Here is a 21,637-nt window from a genome sequence, read left to right on the forward strand (position 1 = left end):
GTGTCTGACATAGGTGCAGAAATTCAGTTCCACCATCTTTCTGTCAGAGCTGATATGAGGAGGGATCCCATTTATAGCCTGTTGGGAAAAACGAAGAAGCCAGAAGACTCTGCTGAGATAGGGACTGCTGGCCCCTCCCTTAGTCTATTAGCACTAGGCTACATCCTTAAGGGCAAGATTGTCTGGGCTTCAATCATGTGCAGGGAAGGGCAGGGTTTGGAGGTCTTTTAGCTAGCTGAACACAGCAGGTTCCTGGAGGATAAAGAACAGGAGGGAGTTGGAAGGTCACATCCCGCTTTCTGTATGTCAACATCGCTGCCGCCGCCGCCGCCGCCGCCGCCGCCGCCGCCGCCGCCGCCGCCGCCGCCGCCGCCGCCGCCGCCGCCGCCGCCGCCGCCGCCGCCGCCGCCGCCGCCGCCGCCGCCACCACCACCACCACCACCTCTACATCTAGAGGTTTTGTAAGATGGTTTACAAGACATAGGTAAACACATTTCTGGGCCCTATGTTGTAAGTATGTAAGAGGAAAGGCTCAGTTTATATGTTTCTCTTATATGATAAACAAACATTTTCTATTTGTCTTTATTTTGTTTACAGAATGCTTTGCCATATAGAAAAATTTAAATTCTATCTAACTAAAGATATCATTTGAAATCCAAAAGGTGACTGGTTTTTCTACCTTCTGTTATTAACCCTTCTACTCTTTTGTATCTAAAGACAAACAACAACACTAAGGGCTAGAAAGATGACTCAGAGAGCATGTTCCTATGAAGGACCTTGCACCTATTTATTCCTAGCACCTATGTTAGGTGACTCTGCCTGTGGATCAACCAGATGCCTCTGAGATCCACAGATATCCTCACGAAGACACATATCTACATATGATCTTTTTAAAAATAAGAAAAAACTTAGAAAAATTAAAGCCATTAATCCAAAGTAATATATCTGTTTATAAAGCAAAAGATGTATTTGAAGAATTTATTTATTTATTTTCTTTACTACTTAGAACTCAACTTGGGGCCTTATATACTGTAAGAAACCAGTAAGCTGAAATCCCAGCTTTTATTATTTAAAACATGTTCTTAAACATTCCAATAATGTAATTTATTGTTTTTTGATAATTATTCTGCAATAAATTTATTTGTATAGCATGAAGAACAGTAGTCATTTATATGAAAATACACTACTATTTAAAAGGGTTTATACAAGTCACCCATTTGGGATCTGATTAGCAAAACACACAAGGGAAACTTGGAGGATTCCTGAGATGGTAACTAAGCAAACACTTGACGATGAGCAGCTATCTAATAAGCAGGCACGGGCTAAGAACTTTCAGTGCAGAAAGTAACGACACGCCATATGTGCACACAACGTACACAGGGTAAAGGAGCGTGTACTTGGCCGAGTGGGCAGTATCAGTCACTGTTTATTGTTGTGAAGAGACTGTATGATCATAGCAATACTTATAAAGGAAAGCATTTAACTGGGGTTTGATTGCAGTTTCAGAGGTTTGTGTCATTATCACCACGGTGGGAAGCACAGTGCGCACTTGTGAACACGATGCTGGGAAGTAGCTTAGAGTCCCACCTCCAGGTCCTCAGGCAGCAAGAAGAGTGATGCTGAGCCTGGCTTGGGCTATGGAAGACTCAAAACCCACCTCCAACCCCCACCTGCCACCGTGATGTACTTCCTCCAACAAGGTCACACCTCTTCATCCTTTTAATCCTTCTACACCCTGGTGACTATGAGCCTCTGGGGGACATTCTCACTCAAAGCACCAGAGGCAGGGATCCAGATCCCGTATGTGTGGGCCTCTGGACTCTATGGAATGTACAGAACTAGATGGACAGTGTTAAAGTACTATCATCTACTCATTTCTATCATCATATTGGAGCACAGGTCCTTTTTGTCACACCAATCCCAAAAAGTAGAATGACGGGTCCTGGGATCCTGAAAGGCCTTTACTGTGGCCATGTGCTAAGGAGAGAGAGAGTTAGTTATTCTCTTCCCTGGACACAGTGTTAACTAATTGGGATGTGATTGTTACTTAATGAGGAGAAAGACAGCTTGCTTCCTAGAGTCTCAGTTTCTGCATCTGTGTCTGAAGAATCACACATACAGGTCTGGTGAGAGTAAAGGCAAAGTTCTAAAGGTAGAAAACTGTGTGTGTGTGTGTGTGTGTGTGTGTGTGTGTGTGTGACTTAAAGTTACTATCGCTGTGATGAAACACCATGACCATAACTTGGAAAGGAAAAGGTACACGCGCACACACACACACACACACACACACACACACACACACACACACACACTTTAGAAAATGCCCATTTGTGGTGATTCATTCCTTTTTTCTAGGCAATTTTAAAATTTTTCTTGTTTTATAGTTCCCTCAAATGCCCAAGAGTCTGCCACAGCTCATGCCGTGAAATTTAGGAGCATGAACACTCGTGAATTCTACAGTCATTTCAAATTCATCTTTTAGCAGAGTGTCCGAAAGGGCCTGGTACTCAGCAGTTGAGCACTACTCTGGCCTCACCCCCAGGGTTTCACCACAGAGGCCTCCTACCTGCCAGAAATACACACTGTGGTTTGCCCATGGATCTCAAGGTAATGACAATGCTTTGAGATCAGGTCCCAAAGACCAGCAGGTAAGTTGACAACTGTTTCTGCTCCTACTTCAGTCTCTACAGAATGACTACTCAAAGGAGGCAAGACTTCCTTCTCATCAATGTGTGTTAAAAACTGTGCCCCCTACATTTTGCTATTAATCTATTGACTTTCATTAAAAACTCACATCAGCATATAAAGGTAAATTAGATTATTATGTCTGTGATCTTATGCACACCTCTTAATTATTCTACACGTTAGCTTCTTAATTTATAGATTATGTACAAAAGACTTAGAGGCGGACAAAATGTCACTGCGTTTTTGTCTTGGTGAATGAGAGGCTGTAGGACGGGGCTCTCTGGCTTTCCCACCCACAACAGATGCCACCTTCTTATCTGATGCATTCTTATGTGACTCTGGGAATACAGGTACATAATACAGGGCAAAAGTTTACTAATAACAAATCCCAAAACTTACCTAAAGTAACTACCTGGCCTACTTATAATTTTATAATTACAACATTTATACACCAGTGGCTGGGTGAACCTTGTGTGTTCACAGGTAGACGGAAACCATGGTTACCTATCTGATGCTGCAGGACAGAGCACAGACAACACTCTTCAATAATTTCAGTTTCTATTGGTGAGTGATGAGAGTTCTGCTTCATATAAACATGAATACAAAATGGCAGAAGTATATATATGGTCAGATCAGACATTGTTGGAAATTCTGTCCTAATATTTAAAGCAAAAATCTAATTAAGCACTGCTTAATGAAACTCATGTCAGCAATTCAAATAGTAATTTATAAAATCAAACATTCTAACTGTATAATCCAAAGATACACTAGTTTGACATTTACGCGTTGAGCCATGATGGTAGGAAAATATTCAGTCTTTGCTTTTTATAACTTAAACCATCAGATTTTTTTAAGAGCAGGAAACTGTGTGTGTACAATATATAGTGGTCTTCAAGATGAGCTGGAGCACTCCAGGCCGTATTTGGTGGCACTGCATGGCCTGACCACAGTGTCCACCCATCTCTGTGCTCACAGCTTGGCCTGCAGTAAAGGCATGCGATGTAAAACATGTGAGTGCAGACAGAACACCTCAGATTCCTCACATGCTTCATTTGGAATTAATTATTGGTTACTGTGCACTAAAGAATATTTTATCATTGCTCAGTTTTCCACAATCCTAACATGGGATGTTTCAACTCAGTTTAGGAAGCCAAGAGAGGGCTAGGGCCAGATCTGAGCGCTTAACTCTCCAGGTGTGATGCACTGCAGACTATTTTGAACATATACCCCATCTCTTAGGCATGTGAGAGCATACCCTTGTTATGATGCTCATTTACTTAAAGAGCATGTGATACTTTACCCGATTGAGAATGTCTGTGACAGATCGGATTCCAGGGAGGCCCAGGGAGAGGAGCACATGGAAGTAAAGGCCACGCCGACCATGCTGCCCTGGGTCTGTGCTATTCTTAGAGCGACTTTACGGGAAAACTGAATCACCGTTCAGAGATAAAATCACTCAAAAGTGTGGTCAAGGAGCAACTTGGAATGAGAGGCCAGGTACAGAAATGCCTAGAATATTGACTGTATTTTTCCAGGAGGATCTGTTCAAGGTTTCGAAAGGTAGTCCTTAAAGATAATTACACAGGGTCTGGAGAGATAGTTCAGAAGAGAACTGGCTGCTCTTCCAGAGGACCCAGGTTCAATTCCCAGTACCCACAGGGCAGCTCAAAATCATCTGTACCTCTGGTTCTAGGGAATATAATATCCTCTTCTAGCCTCCTCTGGTATACAGTAAGCACTGAGCATGCACACATACATTCAGGCAAAATAATACATGTAACATAATACTAATAAATGCAGTTATTATCCATACACTTAAAAACAGACACATTAAACTTCCTAAACACAAAACTGATTTTGTAGTCATGATTTTTCCTTTCCAACTGTACTATTAAAATCTTAATTTATTTTATCTATTTATGCCTGTTAAGAAGGTAACTAAAAACCATAGCTCACAGCCAACCAACAGACTGAGCATAGGGTCCCCAATGGAGGAGCTAGAGAAAGGACCCAAGGAACTGAAGATATTTGCAGCCCCATAGGAGGAACAATAATATGTACTAACCAGTACCCCCAGAGCTCCACCAGCCAAAGAGTACACATGGAGGAACCCATGGCTCCAGCTACATATGTAGCAGACAGAAGATGGCCTTTTTAGATATCAATGAGAGGAGAGGCCTTTGGCTCTATGATGGCTTGATGCCCCAGTGTAGCGGAATGCCAGGTCTGGAAAGTGGGAGAAGGGGGTTGGTAAACAGGGGGCGGGGTGGAGAATAGGATAGAGGGTTTTTGGAAGGGTAACGAGGAAAGGGGATACCATCTGAAATGTAAATAAAGCAAGTATCTAATAAAATAAAATAAAAAAGAAGATAATTAAAATTACCATTATATGATATATAGCCAAACACTGGAATTAACTGCCAACTCTATTTACAAACCCACTTTCCGCTATCTCTGAACATTTGAACAAAGTGTTTAGAAAAGCAGCTGAAATAAAGTTCCTTGCTTTCTAACACTGACAAATTTAGTATTTTACCTTTATATCCTTAGATTTGTGATATTAATGAACTATTTCTTAAAATAAATAATATAGCATAATGAAAATTTAGAGAACACCACGTGCTGATTTTGTCTTAACAGAGCTTTAGATTTCTTTCCTAAAAATTACTCACTAGTAATTCTAATGGAAAGGAAACAGGAGGAAAAGAAAAAAGGACGACAAGTATTTTGTCTTCTGCAGTGAAAAGGTGGAGCTGGTTTCCATCAGCCTAGCTTTGCTTCAGAAGGAACACTTCCTTGTTCATACTGATCAAACTACAGACTACCTTTTCTATTAAAATGAAAGGATTTAGAAAGAGTGCCATTTTTCAGACTAACGTTACATATTTCTAGGGGGTACCGTATGTCGTCAGCAAGTTAACATTTATTCCAAATATATTTTGGCAAACATTTCTAAGAAAATCACCATATAATAATAAATAATAAAATACACATTTCAGTGGTGTATAGAGATATGTCTATATCTACTTAGGATGCCTGAAGTCATGGGTTAGATCCCCCAGTACTGAATCAGGCAGGTGTGGTGCTATGTCTAGTCCAGTGCTTGGGAGGTAGAGGCAGGAGGATCAGAAATTGGAGGTCATCCTACATATGTAATGGAGTCTGACATTATCCTGGGATGCATGAGACCCTACCTCAAAAAAAAAAAAAAAAAAAAGAAAGAAAAGAAAAGAAAAGAAAGAAAAGAAAAAGAAAACAAAACCCCACAGTTTTCTGAAGTCCCACCTGAATTATAACATTCATGCATGTGCATGACCACAGGGGTGGCAAGGCTACCCACACTAACCCTGTCAGTTGGGATGGCAGGGAGAGCAGATTGGTTTGCCCACATGGCTGCCAGCTTATGCTTCTGATGGGAGGTCTCTCTCCATCTGGTTAGGTGAGTGGGTAGCTTCTCCTCCAAACCAAAAAGAATCAACGCAGGGCAGGTGAAAACTAGCACTCTGATGAACTAGCCTTCGAAATCACAGGGCATTATGTCAGCACTTCATTGAAGAGAGTTTCTGAGGCTGGGTCATACTCAACAAGGAAGAATTATGCTTGATCTTTGTAAAAAAAATAAATAAATAAAAAAATTGTAACAGACTTTAAACCCATTCCAGTGCTTAGGAAAGGGTCAGATATTTTAAAGGAATTCCCCAAAGTAAAAGGGGCTGGGGGACAGGAGCTGCATGGACTAGATGACAGTGTGTCTCACAGATTCATAAATTAAGGCTTTAAAAACAGAAGGAAGAGAAAAATGGTTAGGATTGCTTTTTCTTGGTCTAGGTCATTCACAAGTTTTGAGGTTTTGCAAGTATTTTAAACTGCCCTAATACGTATCAGAGAAGAGAGACAAATTCCTAAAGTGATTTCCAAAGTAAAGGTCTTCTATGAAGATAATGTTTTTCGAAAAACAATTTTTATTATTCTACACTGTTCAGTAATCAGTACTAACAAAGCTTATGTATAAAAGAAGAACACATTTTATAAACACGATCCTTCATTACTGCTGAATATGTTCCAAATCATTTTAGGAAGGTGAGTGGTTTGTAATCTCCAATCAGAAATACAAAAATGTTTCTTAAATCTTTAAACATTATCGAATGGGATTTTTGTTCCTTAAGGGCTGTAAGAAAACAAGAAAATCATGAAAACACACTTGGAAAGAACACCAAAGATCAGCCTTTGTGGCTTCTCAGGATGAGGAAAAAAGCACAAGGGTAGGGACAGTTTGGACGGCACTTTGAATGTATCATGGAAAGATAGAACCACTTCTGTTTTCCTCTCTTAACTGTACTTCTAAAAGATTAAATGTAGTCTCTAAAGGATTAAGTGTCACTGTGTTGCCCAAATACACTGACAAAAAGCTCACTGTATTATCTGGGCTTATGACTACAAAGGCAGTACTGGGTCTCAGCAGCCCATGAGGAAACTCAAGCTGAGTTTATCTCTACACTTCCAACCACAAGTACAATTTCTATGTGATCCCCATCACAGAACCTCAAAGTCAACCTGCCCAGTTTATGTCTGAGTAATTTACTCACTAATATTCATGATAAGCAAGTACTTACAGCTATTTTCAGGCAGCTTACCAATGAAGAACCCATCCAGCCAACATACAACAAGTAACTTATTATATACTTACTAAGCCTGTGAAGGCGATGAGAGCAAAGGCTGGGGCCATGAGGTTCTCATCGCCCCCTAAGTGTGGTGCTCTGGGTAAGTTGTCTGGCTCTCTAAGCTCCAGTTTCTGAGACGTGAGCGTGATGGCACCTCACAGGCGTGAAGAGCCAATGCCATGTTCTCTGAGTGGCAGTCCCTTAGCACTCTGCCATACTACATTAGATGCCAGAATCTCTTTCTGGAGTCAAATATTGTCCTTGAGCTTAACAAGTGTGGTGAAGCTACATTATTCCTCTTTCTGAAAACTCTGTATAGTGTATGCAGTATAGAGTCCAGCAGTATATATGTGCTATTCTTCATTTATGAATCCCAATCACTTAATGTTTGTCCAAATCCCAATAGGGCTCCTGAGCATCTTCTCACACATTTTAAGTGTATTTATTGTCTCCTCACAGCATGAAAACTAAAGTAGCATTAGAGACATCAGAGTAAGCTTAACCATACAAACACCGCTCATGTGAAAAACAAAACAAAACAAAATGGAATCAGTCCCTCAAATACATGCCTATGGCTTTTCTGGTTACTCTAAAAAAGCCACTCCCTACAAAAGGCTCACCACACTTCAGGGGTTTACCAGAACAAAGTCAGAGACAGAAGTTGTAAATTAAGTTTCTCATTATGTGAATACTTAAAACAACATACAGGCAGTCCAGAGTGAGACAACTGTGACCACTGATCTGAGATGTTACATCTGCAGTTCACTAAATCCCATGCAGCTGGGTACACCTGTGAGGATTCTTGGTTGGGTCCTGTGAGGTGACAAGACCCACCTGAGGTCTGGTCACACCTTCCGATGCCCGCCCATATAAAGGAAGTGGGAGCTTTCTGCTCTCTGTCTGCTTGCCCTGGCTGCCCATGGACTGGATCACCTCCCCCGCTACTGAGGTGTGCTCACAGGTGTGAGAACCTACTGCTGTATTCAAGTATAGCAGAGACATCCAGCCTCGTGACCTAAACAACTACAGGATCCTTGGCATTTGCATCAAGAGACAACCATTGTTGAGCTAAATTTACTGAATTTCCACAATACAGAAATTAGGTACACTAAGTCCCCTCAACAACTCTTTAATACCACCACAAACTGGAAGCCACTCTAATAAATCCCTATTAATATAAATATATTTTCTATTATGTTTATATTAAACATAAGTGTTTTCATTCATTCTATCAGTTTTGTTGATTAAAAAAAAAAAAAAAACCCTGGACTTACAAAACAGTCAATACTTATCTGTGTTATTTCTTGAATACAGAGAGACTAGGTAGTGCTATAAAACATGATGATAATATTGTACAGTGTTGTAAGGTGTGGGGAGGAGGCTGACAAGAACAGGTTTCCCCTCAGACTACTGATTCTACACTCTGATGGGGGTGAGGTAGGCAATGAAGGGTCTGGGGACAGGTTTTGTTCACACTCCTTTCAGTTCTATAATTCAGTATAATAATGACATTAAGAACACTGAGCTTACTAAAACTTCAGTGATATAATACAGAAATGAGGTACCCTAAGTCTCCACAAGTCTTTAGTAGTACTACATATGTACAGAAAGCAAAGTTAACAGCTCAAGGTAGTTAGCTCACGGTACTCTTCAGCCTCAGAGCATGTGCCCTTGCCTTCACAGTCCGCCATCTTCCCCTCCCAGGCTTTCTGTGTATTAGAGACAACTGCAGCATTAGTGAAGTGACTTCCTGCAAGTAGTTGTGGCTGCAAAGACGGTATCGAGGTGACTCAGAGACCTTGAAACATTTGTCCTAACCCTTTCCTGGGGAACTAGAGCCTACTATTTCTTGTGGGTACCCACTAATTTAATTAATTTGGATTAATCATATAGTTAAAATATTAAATATTTATATTATATAATATTCATGTATATAGACATAAATTAAATAAAATGTATAATATCATAATTAATAATTAATTATTATAAAACAAAATGATGTTGTTAGAAAGTTACAAAAAGTCTCTGGGCCAATATTAAAACATCTAGTTACTTAAATTCTCTAGCATCATTAAATAAAAAAATGACAGTGGGCAGTTAGTAAAGGTAAGAATTTTAACATTTCCCGTCCCTAACTCCCCTGCAGGGTCCATGATCAGTACTGGTTTTCAGTGTGTACAGTCACACTCAAGAAGGAAGAGACTACTCCGTGTTTAACTGAAGTTGCTGGATCACAGGCTTGCCAACCACACCACAGACTGGAGGTACCTCCTGTCGTCTATGATAACCATCAGCCCCCACTCTGCTGAGTTATTAAAAAGATACTAACATTGACTTATACTATAGAAACAATGACTGGCTTTGGCTGAGAGTAGAGACAGAAGAGAAAAAAGGAGAAAAGCTCAATTCTTTGGCCTGCTTATCTTCTGCATCTATAAAGGTATTTTGTGAATATTCTACAATGTGACAGAGACAACTCTGAACATTATCAGTGAGTTATGGGAGGATTTGGTAAGTACTTACCTTGACCGGAATTATATATTGCTTTTACAGATTTCTTCACTTTCTGTAGTGCTGTTCTATCTTGGTCTAGAGCCTAAAAGAGAAAGAGAGGAAAGGGTGTTAAAAAAATTTTGGTACATTAAAAAAAAAATTCCCTCATAGCTCCCTGTCTTCTGTAGAGCATCAGAGGGGCAGCACACTTATAAACAGCCATCTGCTTTGTATACAAACGGAGGTCACTACACAAGGCTCAGTGTGTGAAACGGTCTGGTAGCCTGTCAGTAACCATGCAAAGAAACTGTAGCAAACCTTAAGAGCTGCTTCCTTCTCCCACAAGTTCATAGCCTGTTAAGGGCGAAAACACCCTTAAGGCACAATGACACAATACCTAAGGAACTACACCAATCTTAGCATCTGGTGTAAATACACCCAGAAAAATGTTTTTACTGAAGAATAATAAGCAGGAACGATCTTTTCATAGTGCTTTTGAAGTTGACAAATTCTTTAATTTAAAAAAATCCCTGTTTATTAAAATCAAAGATAAAACTGATGATTAATCTGAAATCCACCCTGCCTCAGCTTCCCGAGTGCTGAGGGGACAGGCATGAAGCACCAGTCAGCACTGGCTGACACTCAGTAAGCAAAAGCCAGGACCCACTTGTCACCAACAGATGATAGCTTGGAAACTGCCATGTTCCTGACTCATAAATGCTCCTCTGGCCAGCACCTCAGACACTGCATTTAGCATGTACACTGTGCCCCAGAAATTACGGCATGGTTTACCAGATGGTTTTAGGGTAGAGGTAAAACTGAAGTACTGTAAGATAACCCACATTTAATAAATACTTAGTACAGAGTTTACATGATAAGCCACAGGAGTCTCAGAAATAACTTGTAACATAAATAGTATTATGTCTATTTTATAGAAAACAGAAGTTTAGAAAGCTGTCTGGGGTGACACAGCTGGGACTTGAACAATGCCTTGACAACAAAACCTGACCTCCAACTCTGCCCAGTTCTGAATTCTAATCTGTAACAAGATGAAATGAAAAACTGCAAGTAGTCACTGGGAGGAGGGCAACCTACCATTTTCAAGAGAGGAACCCTAAGTAAGCTAAGTAACTAAGATTCCGAGTGTTATCGTTAGTACTGACTATCAACATGAGGGGATTTAGAATAACTAAGAGACAAACTGTGCATGGCTGTCAGGGTTTCTAGCGAGGCTTACGTGAGGGAAAACCCACCTTGGAAATAGGCAGCACGCCCTATGGACTTTGGTCATGGGCTGTGTAGAAAGCCGGCGCGGAGCTCAGCATCCATCACTCCCCCCCTCCACCCCACACCCCCCACCTCCCGATGGCAGGCACCCAGCCCAGCTGAGGGGGGGGCTTGCTCCCACTGTGAACTACACTCCCTCAAATGCTGCAAGCCAAACTCAACCCTTCCCTTCCTTTGGTTGTTTTTGTTAAAAATTATGTAACGGCCACAAGAAAAGTCACCAATCCCCTGCTAGTACAAGAAAAAGGAGAGACTGGGCAGGAGTGTGCCCTCTGATGAACTATGTGAACCGCACATAGCATATTATTAGCATATACTTTTACCTAGATATTACTGATTTTCCCCCAAGGAGAAAAAAGCCCCAGGTGTGAGGAAAAGATTTGTCTAGTGTCCTACATCGAGAGGAGAGATAGCCTATGTGTTTTTGAGAGTGTTCCTGTCTGCCATGGAAGCATGCCTGTGTTTTCCCCGGACCTCACTATAATTTCAAAAAAGGAGACGGAGATGTACTCTTCGTTCCCCTGGAGTTCAGCTCCAGGGTCTATGCAGAGAGAATCAGATCACAGACTGCAAGGCCTGTGTGTATTTGGAGTTATCAACTCCAAAGAACAAAGTATGAGGAAGAAATCAAAACACCGTAGAGACACCATGTAGTTTCTTATGTGGCGAGGGCTGTACCAAAGGGAGAGGCAATGTCTCAGAATTCATTTTAGATGCTTTCTCAGCTCATCTGCTCAGGCAAAGATCTCATCTACAGAATGCAAATTCATGTACTTTTAAAGGCTTTTAAGAGCATTTCATCTGTCAGGTATACCCACAGCTAAATCTGAATGATGCTTTTTTTTTTTTTTGAAACCTTTCTATTTGGCCAGTGGCAAGAAGCAGTCAAGTAAAAGTATTTTTATGAGTCTCATACTGTAGAGAGCTAGATAGATAGATGGTGGTGTCCTTCAGTTAACCAGGCCCCCTCCAGGAACGACACCTCTAGATGTGCTAAAAGGTTCCATTCCGCCAAGTGCCGAACAACTGCAGAGACTGCCTGGGAAATGTCACAAGAGAGCTAAAAGAAAAGCGGTGCACACAGGGTGGACTCCGCAGCTGCATAGGTGTGACAAGCTCTGTGCCTGCACTTGTTACAATGCATCTGAAGCTAACCACATCACAAGGGCAGGGCAAGGCAAGACAGGAGGGGCGGGCCAGTAAGCAGCACTCTGTAGCTTCTGCCTCCTGCTCCTGCCCGGATTTCCTTTGATGATGGCCCGGTGTGGAAATGGGCCAAACCCTTCCTTCTCCAAGCTGCTTTTGCTCACAGTAGCTTGTCAACTAAGATACCTACTCTTGGAGGTTTGAGAGAATTCAAGATGACCTTGGGAGCATGTGAATCATGCCAGAGGCAGATCTGCCCCTTCCACCGACAGTAGCCACAAGAAAAATGAAAACCCGAACAAGTCTGAAAATACCTATCCTTTCTAACAACTAGAATTCATTTTTGTGAATTCATTCAACCAATACACATTAGTAAGTGGAGATTATGTGTTAGGACAGAGACCCCAAAGTGAGTTAGATGTAGTCAGTTTATGTAAGAGATACTTTGGAATAGCGAATTCAGTTCCAGGGGGTTGTGGATACTAAAGAAGGGGAGAGTGAGAAGGAGAAGAAGAGACCTGGCCCTCCAGTGTCTGTTGTGTGCTAGGCGGTCCCCCGTGGTTCCTTCACCACCAGCTCTTGTTCACGGACAGCGACCCTTCCTGTCCCTGAGCTAACCAGCAAGGGAGATAAGGAGGCAGGCATCAACCACAAGCCAAGGCAGCAAGCAAAGCGGACACGGGAGGCCGTGTGCAGGGACTGCACTGGCTGAGGTGAAGCCTGGCGCTGTCACTCAGTGTGTCAGCTAGACACCTGGCAGGTAGGGAAGGCTCAGCAGCCCAGAGGACCTGAGTACAGGGGAGGAGACACGCAGCAAGAGCTGCTTCTATGAGAAGACGCAAAGATGTTATCATTTCTTAGTTTCAAGATTAGTAGGAGCCAAATGAGGCCGCTAAAAAAGGGAAAATTATCAATCTAAAATAAAAGTCGATTTGCATAATGCACCCCAAAAATGGAAAGTTGATGTATCATACACAAATAAAGGCTTTAAGCTGTTTATCTCACTGTTGGAGACTATTAAAAGAATTTTGAAGATTCAAGTTCTCCGGATATTTAATAGTCTCTGTTGTACCTACAGCAATGGCTACTCAGAGTGGGTGGGATGTGGCCCAGGGAAGTTCTGGGTCCCAACTTGACGAGTTATTTCACAGTTCATAACCGTGGAAAGGTTTCAACGAATCATTTTCAGTGACAAATTGTGACTGGTTCCAAAGAACTATCCCATAGTGGTTATAGAACTAACTTAGAGGTTAGGCAGACGATAACCACTAAGCTAACAACAACCTTCTACACCAAAACAAAGTACAACCCAGAACAATAACTGAAGTACTCTCTCCTGTGCAGGAGGGCAGGCACCATTTACCCAAGGAGGCATACACTCCGAGGGGAGGATAACACTGACCCCGAGTGAGGCCAGATATTGAGCAGATAATGCAGCATGCTTTAGCATTGAAAGCATCTAAAACGACAGGTCTGCAGAGCCTCACTGGCACCCCATGATGCTGATGCTTCGCTCCCATGTGCTGGTTTAAAATCCTAGTTTTTATTCTAACCACATGCAAGAAACCCTTTCTTAACTAAGATAAATAAAAAACAACAAAGTGTGTGTGTGGGGGGGGGAGGGCTGAGTAGTACATTTAGTATATGTAGAATCATTTCCTGAAGGCTTATTATGGTTACAACAGACCCATGTCTCATACTACCTTTCAAAGATCAGTCATCTCTATGATGGGCAATAATAAGATAATTTCATTTTCCCTGGTGAAGGTCAAGATTATATTACCAAGGGACAACTACTGAGGTTGCAAAGAAAGCCTTGTACAAGTCTTGCATGAAACAGACCAATGGGAACTGCATGGAATGAAAAGCCCGCCCCTCCCTTCCTGTCTACTTCTACAGGTGGTCATGCAGGGCAAGTTCTACAGGCAAGAACAGCAGGGGTTGGCCTGGGCCAGTTGTCTTATCTACTGTTCAAACCACACTGCCATTTGTGTAGACTGCAGTATCCACCAACCTAAAGAGATAAAGTAGACAACAGATCCTCTTCAAAGCCCTTGAGGGTAACCTGTCACTGAGTTCAGCCAGTTTGTGGACTTTATGAAGAGAATCTAATCCTAGTTAGATGGAAAGGTCAGGACTGAACTTTCAAGAAATCCCACTCTGCACTGGGAAGACATAACCTAGCGTCTCATCACCAGCAGCAGTGCCCACACTGAGGAGCCTCCAGTGTCCTAGCAAGCCTACCAGCTGCGGGTAGGGCCAGTTTTTAAGGCAGCAGAGCTTAGTTATGGAGCTGAGAACTACTGTGAAAAGAAATGTGGTGCTGTGGCTGTGAACACTGGAAAAGTGGCCATCTAGACCCAGGCACTTCCTGTCTGGCTATCACTTTATTGGCTTGGTGACTCTATAGTAAGCTTAAGTCCCAGATACTAAATAGTGTTGTTGATGCTGTCTTCATGCTGCAGGTTCAGGTTGCTGTTTCCATCCTTGAGGGCCTCAAATTCTTATCTTAGCCCAATTTGCCTTCTGTGCTAGCTAGTTTTACATCAGTTTGACACAAGCTAGCATCATCTGAAAGGTTACCTCTGCTGAGAAAATGCCTCTGTAAGATGCAGCTACAGGGCATTTTCTTAATAGAAATGGAGAAGGTCCAGTCTATTGTGGGTGGTGCCATCCCTGGGCTGGTGGTCCTGGGCTCTATGAGAAAGCAGGATGAGCAAGCCATGGGAAGCAGGCCAGTAAGGAGCACCCTCCACGGCCTCCACATGAGCCCCTGACTACAGGTACCTTCCTGTTTGAATTCCTGTCCTGACTTCCTCCAATGATGGACTAAGCCAAATAAACCCTTTCCTCCCCACCTTGCTTCTGGTGATGTTGTTTCTTCACAGCAATAGAAACCCTAGCTAGTCCCACTCCAGACAGATAATAAATACTAATATGTATTATATATATATTACTTTATTCAACCTTAACAGTCAACGCCATACCAGTGGGTTCCCACCACCTCTGCTTTACTGACTTAAAGAGGACAGAAGCTCAGAGGACACTTGACTGTGCAGCAGGGTTCTAAGCCAAGTCCCTCCGAAGCTGAAGCCTATGCAGAGCCACTACACTGCCTGTGACCCTTCTGACCTGCAGAGAGCCAGTCAGGAAGGGAACGAGGGGAGGTAAGGGGTGACTATGAAGCAAGCACTTTCCATGTGTGTATGGAAATGGCACAGGATACCACTATTCTGTACCATAATAAGAAATGGGGGAACAACAATTCAGTCATCAGGACAGTAGCAAGATGGTTCCAGAAACCCTTTTCTTTCCCTTCTAGGTAGCTCCCTGAGCATCCCAAGCAGCTTTCTGAGGCAGGGAAGGGTAAGTGCCACACGACAGAACAAGGAGCCAATTGGTGCTCCCTGGGATTACACTAGCTATTGGTTTAGACTTGAGCTGCCTATGAAACATGTCTATATGTAGGTTCATTGCTAAATATTCTGCTTGGCACATGGCTGTAAGTCAAAACAACAGTGGGGCTTGCATAGAACTGCATCTTTGACAGCGGCCATCACATTCACTAAAACTAATGCTGTCAAGTGAACTAAGCATTTGCCCACAGAAAATAGGTTTGCTAATATAAACCAACTGCAATAGCACTGGAGATACACAGGTTTCCGAAAGGCCAGCTAGTGCTTTCAAATACTCATTTGCTGAAAGAAATCACTGAATGACAGAAAAAACTAAACAGAATTAGTGCTTTGTTTTTTTTTTTTAATCAACAAAGTCTGATATTTATAAAAGAGAGAGAACATTTCTACTTTGGCATTTCCTATCTAGTTTACACCCACAGACAGGTCACTCAAGATTAGCCTGCACAGAGGAGTATAATGGCATCTGGATGACACCTATAATAGGGTTCCTTCACTCTGCTCCCCCAGATGTGAAGCCTACATCTAGAAGTCTACGTGCCCGGTAAAAACAAGACTGTTCTCCATCAAGTCGTGACAAGGCAGAGAGCACGTGTGTGCCAACAGTCTAAGGAGAGGGATGTCTGTGGCTAAGCATCAAGGAAGCCTCTCATCCCAGAACTTAGGAAGTACAAGAAGGCTGAGAGGTTAAGGTCCTCGGCAGGAAAGCCAAATTCCCTCTTCTTGAGCTCTTCGGAACAGGACAGAAAATGATACCATGACTATCTCAACAGCACTGCCTGAGCCCTCCTCTGGCTCTTGCCTTCCTATTTTCCCCTCTCCAGCTAGGTCAGTCAACAGCCTTCCGATGGTTCCCATATTCACCCCATCCACCTTTGCACCAAGGCACAATGTTGCTAAAATGTAAATCAGGTCATGGCGCTCAATGGCTTTAAAACTCTAGAATATAGAAGGAGCACGTCTCCATAGTTGTCATTATGATATGATTAGAAATGTATCCTTTAAAATAACTTTTTGTTTTTGAGACAGGATTTCTCTGGGTGTAGCCCTGGCTGTCCCAGAACTCTGTTATGTAGAACTCAGAAGTTCAGGCTGGCCTTGAACTCAGAGATCTGCCTGTTTCTGCCTCTCAAGTGCTGGGATTAAAGGCGTGTGCCACCACCACTTGGCTTAAAATAATTCTTGTACACCCAATCACAAGGTTGATTATCTAAAAACGTTAAGCCTTTTAACAATATCTTCTAGTTCTCACCACTTTGCCCTCATTATTTCAAAAGACCCAATGACATGTTTAACTTCCATAGAAAATAGGGGAGAAATAGCACATATTCATGGTAATTTCCTGTAGCCTTGCAAATTGTACATTTAAAAAATTAGTAGAATATTGTGTTTCAAGAGCTCCTGTCTGGGGCCAAGAAGAAAACTGTAATCACAGCAATTACCTTGTGAACCTCTAATTTCTGTTGTAGCTGCAAACTTCGGAGGAGCAGGCCCACCCACGGGCGCCATGGCCCTTTCATCTAGAAGCAGTTTCTGTTCCATTCTTGGGAAAATAATAATTATAGGTACAGTAAGGTATTTAAAGGGGAAAAAAAGTCATGAAAACACCATTTCCACCATATAAAACAGTGAGAGATCCTGAAGGAAGTACAACCTCGACCAGAACAAGGTTTCTCAATTTGTATGTGTTAGGAGCTACTCCAAGAGAAAACACAGCAATTACTGAGCTGGTTAGCCTTCTAGCTCCTCCGGGTTCTAGGATCCCACAGTGTTCTAGGAAATACAGTGTTTGGGTCTTGACCCAAAGCTTGAAAGCATGCTGCGATGGTGGCTCACGGTTACTAAGATGGAGAGTAAGTACCAGGCCAGAATATAACTACAGTGGTTTAGTGACTGGTGTCTAGAGCAACACTACCTGGGATCAAATTCCACCTGCACTACTTACTAACCTACGTGCCTGGGCCTAGCTAGATACACCAGCTGTGCTTCAGTTTCCGTATTGCAAAACAGGAGTACTTATAGTAGGCAATTCTGAGTAGATTAAGTAAAGAAAAATCGAAGTAAATAAAGTGCTTTTAATGATATTTGGAACAAAGTAAGTTCTCATCCAACATTATCTAGATTTGATGGTGAAAGGCATTTTGATTTATTTACTCCAAGGTTCTCTAGGGATGGAAAGTTAGCAAGAACATTTTTTTTTTATGTAGATGGTAGAGCTACCATATCCCCACCCCCGATTCAGACTCATTCTTCCTTGAGTCTGCTCATCTCACAGGATAGGTATAATAATCTACTATAGGGTGAGACGAAAGAAGGTTGACAACTTTAGCCCGTAGTCTTTATACTATAGAATACCACTAAGAGAATATACTTATGTGTATGCCCATATATGAAGATTGGAATCATATTCAAAAACAGATGTGCAGACACACGATAGTGGTTTGAAGACCACTATAAAAACAAGTATATTCTGAATACTAATCATGCCCACAGCATGATGGGACAGGCAAAGTAAGGGTTAGCATGAAGCATGCCCAGGACTACCCCGCTGTATGCGTGCTTTATGTGTAGAAAGAAGACCCCCTGTACAGCATTTCAAAGGCATTCCTGGGCTGGGAATCAGCCCAGTGGTAGAATGCTTACCTGCATGTGGAACACCTAACATTCAATACTTAGCCTTTGGGCATTACCAAGATATTAGTGGGCTTTTATGTACTAGCAACCAATCTAATAACTTTAATATTGGCTAACATAAAGTGGTGTTAATATTACCTAGAATAAAAAGTCCTGCACATTTTCTTGTCACTTTTAGTGACTCATTGGTTCTCTCAGGCTTGGCAGCAAGTTCCTGACTACACCAAGTCATGTCGTTGGCTCAAGATAGATAGACAGACAGACAGACAGACAGATAGATAGATAGATAGATAGATAGACAGACAGATAGATAGATAGATAGATGGATTGTTTCAGTTCCTGTGAGCCATACTCCTGCTGCTCCAAAGCACCACTTTCCCTTGAGCTGACCTCCTCTCTTTGACATATACACGATCTCTATTTAAGTAAGCAATACCTTATGTGCAGCCTGCACTCAGCTTTTCTCACTAGTAGGTTGCAAATCACTATGTTTTTCTATCTGGGTGTTATTAACTGAGCAGGTAAGGATGGTCTTTCATCACTCTGATCCTTCTTCTGATTCCTACACATTCCTGTTGAAAGCTATTGTAGTCTCCCATGCCCATAAAGATTTTTATAAAATTATCTATTTTATGTATGTGAGTACACTGTAGCTGTCTTCAGACACATCAGAAGAGGGCATCAGATACCATTACAGATGGTCGTGAGCTACCATGTGATTGCTGGAAATTGAACTCAGGACTTTTGGAAGAGCAGTCAGTGCTCTTAAGCGCTGAGCCATCTCTCCAGCCTGTCCATAAAGATTTTTATATTTAAAGTTTAATTTTGAGCATGAACATTAAGCAAAAAGTTGATTCTACTGAACACACTCTCAAGTCATGCACTTGTGTTTTACACATGATTATGTATGGGTACCAATGGTATTTTTTATTATATTAGTAATTCATGACATCCCTGATCTATTATATGGATAAAAAGTCTTAAATAAATGTCACAAAGATCTAGATAATCCTCTTGCAAATTACATTTCAATGCAATTTAGGACACTGGTTAACTAAAAGCACAGTCTTCTTAAAAGGGTTCAAAGGCTAATGTGAAATGCCTGCCCCCTACCCAGCACAGGGCAGCTGGTACTCAGCTCCCCCTCCCCCCTCCCCACCCCCAGATAATGCTCTCTGAGGATGGGCTGACTCAATGCCTTACTAGAAGGAAGCTATTCCCAGACATGAGGCCCTGTGAAACTCAACTACAGAAGATAGAGATGGACTCTACAGTCTTTGCTCAGAAGCACTGACCACCACTCACCAATGGGTGTTGTTTCCTTAAAGGTAAAATCTTCCATTCATAGTATTTAAGTTCTCTATAAATCAAACCCTATTTCCTCAAGATGCATATTAGCACTTTGGAGATATTCCCACTAGATGTCAGGTTTTGCGTTTTATGGAATGAGTCTTTTTATAATATGCACAATCATTCTTAGGCCCTGATACGTGTGCAGTCTAGTAGGATACTAATTAACTAGGAATGTGTGTGCACACCCACATAGCACTTCAGAAAAATTTTCATCCCTACTCTGTCGATTAATTCACTTGAAAAATGCCCCCAGTGAGATACAATATCCTGGAGCTAGGAGTGTAGGGGTGATCCCTGACATGAGGACCACCTTAATCCCATTTATTACTAGGTCTCTAGACACAAAGTGTTTGAAGACATGAACGCTCTTTTATTGTATGACATATGAGGATCTAACGAAAGATGTAATCACTCAGAAAGGTACAGTCAGTTTTAGAAAACATTTAAGACAGGGAAATAAAGGAAGACTTTCATTATCTTACAGTTTGTAGACTGAGTTGTATTGTAAACAGGGGGACAAACTTCTTTTCAATCATTTCTCTGCAGCTGGGAGTAAATTAAAGAGTTGTCAATGATTTAAAAGGGGCTTCTATTTTTGATACTGAGTGGAAAATGGAACCCCCTTCTAGTTAAACCGTGTCGAGGGAGTGTTCTTTCTACAAAGCTTTAACTTCATGGTGATCACAGCAGCCAGTTTACAAATGTCCGTGCTCAGGACAAGGTAAGGGGGGATGTCTGGAGCACACACTCGAGAGCTTAAGTGTCTTAGAACTTCTCAGTGTTATCTACCTACTTGGTGCCACTTAGCGCCATGTCCAGTGACACACCACAGTGATAAGTTGAGATCTACATCTCAAAAGTAAGTCAAGAGTTCCTTACCATCCAATCAGTGGGGTGTGGACAGACACAGACGGAGTTTATGGCCCAGCCCCAATATTATACATGGTTTGACTAATGTTCTCAAAGGTCTGCAAGAGAAGCAGTACTTGTTATTGATGAGTTCATGCCATGTTTTTTTGTTTGATAGTTGTGGCAAGGCTTATGAAGTTAATGTTTTTTATGTTTTTAGAGTACCCTTAATTTTAAGAACTACAACTATCTCCTTGTTCCCAAGGCAGACTTGTTTTAGGACCCCTAGTGATACTCCTCTGAAAAATGCTGTATTATTTACATATACCATATGCTCATTCTTGGGTTTACTTTAAATCTCTAGATCATCTGTAATACCCCCAACAACATAAATGTTATGTAAATAGTTATTGAACTATTGGTGGCACAGGCCCATCATCCCAGCTACCAAAGCAGCTGAGGCAAGACAATCTTCAATTAGAGACCAGCTCAAACAGGATATACACATTCGGTTTAAATTCAAGGTTTCCCCTTTCCCAGCCCACGGAAGCTGAGGGCCCAGCAAGTCGCACTCAGATGACTGTTTTCTCAAACCTGTACCAGGCGGCTTGCTTAACGAAAAGGAAACTCAACAGGTCTGTTAAAAGCTCCACACAACCCCATCTTTTGAAACAGTTCTTTTGGCAGAGGATGACAGTGCACAGCTACAATCTTAGTGCTTGCAGACTGAAGCAGGAGGATCATAAGTTAAGGGTCAGCCTGGACTAAATGGTTCTATGCCAGTTTGGGCTACAGAGTGAGACCTTGCCTCAACGAAACTAAATGACTATTTCTTATCAGTATGATGGGGCTGCATAGTCTGGACTCTGATACCAGGCTCATGTTCTACTTCCTTGGGGAGCCTCTCCTTCCCCTTTGAGCCGAGAGCCCCTCCTAGTCCAAACATCTTGCTGTGCGGCTGAGAATGGGCTATGGCTCCTGAATCTCCTTCCTGCCTCCACCTGTTCAGTGTTCAGATTTCAGGTGACTGCCTCCATATTTGGTGGGATCAGTCAGTGTGAAGGTGTACGTAGAGAATGATCAGTAAACTGCACCTGTTAGTTCTTAGACTGT

General features: G+C 42.0%; 1 protein-coding gene across 5 annotated transcripts in view; it reads right to left on the reverse strand.

Annotated features, from left to right (window-relative positions):
* Asap1 (ArfGAP with SH3 domain, ankyrin repeat and PH domain 1) overlaps window positions 1–21,637 on the reverse strand; it is a 295,049-nt gene that overhangs the window by 109,252 nt on the left and 164,160 nt on the right. For all 5 annotated transcript variants that reach the window (XM_052161438.1, XM_052161439.1, XM_052161436.1 and 2 more), the window contains one exon: window positions 9,870–9,942. In XM_052161438.1, the coding sequence (XP_052017398.1) occupies window positions 9,870–9,942 (73 nt within the window). The remainder of the gene's footprint in view (window positions 1–9,869; window positions 9,943–21,637) is intronic.

The sequence above is a fragment of the Apodemus sylvaticus genome, chromosome 17 (genome assembly GCF_947179515.1).
Source record: "Apodemus sylvaticus chromosome 17, mApoSyl1.1, whole genome shotgun sequence".
Taxonomy (NCBI): Eukaryota; Metazoa; Chordata; class Mammalia; order Rodentia; family Muridae; genus Apodemus; species Apodemus sylvaticus.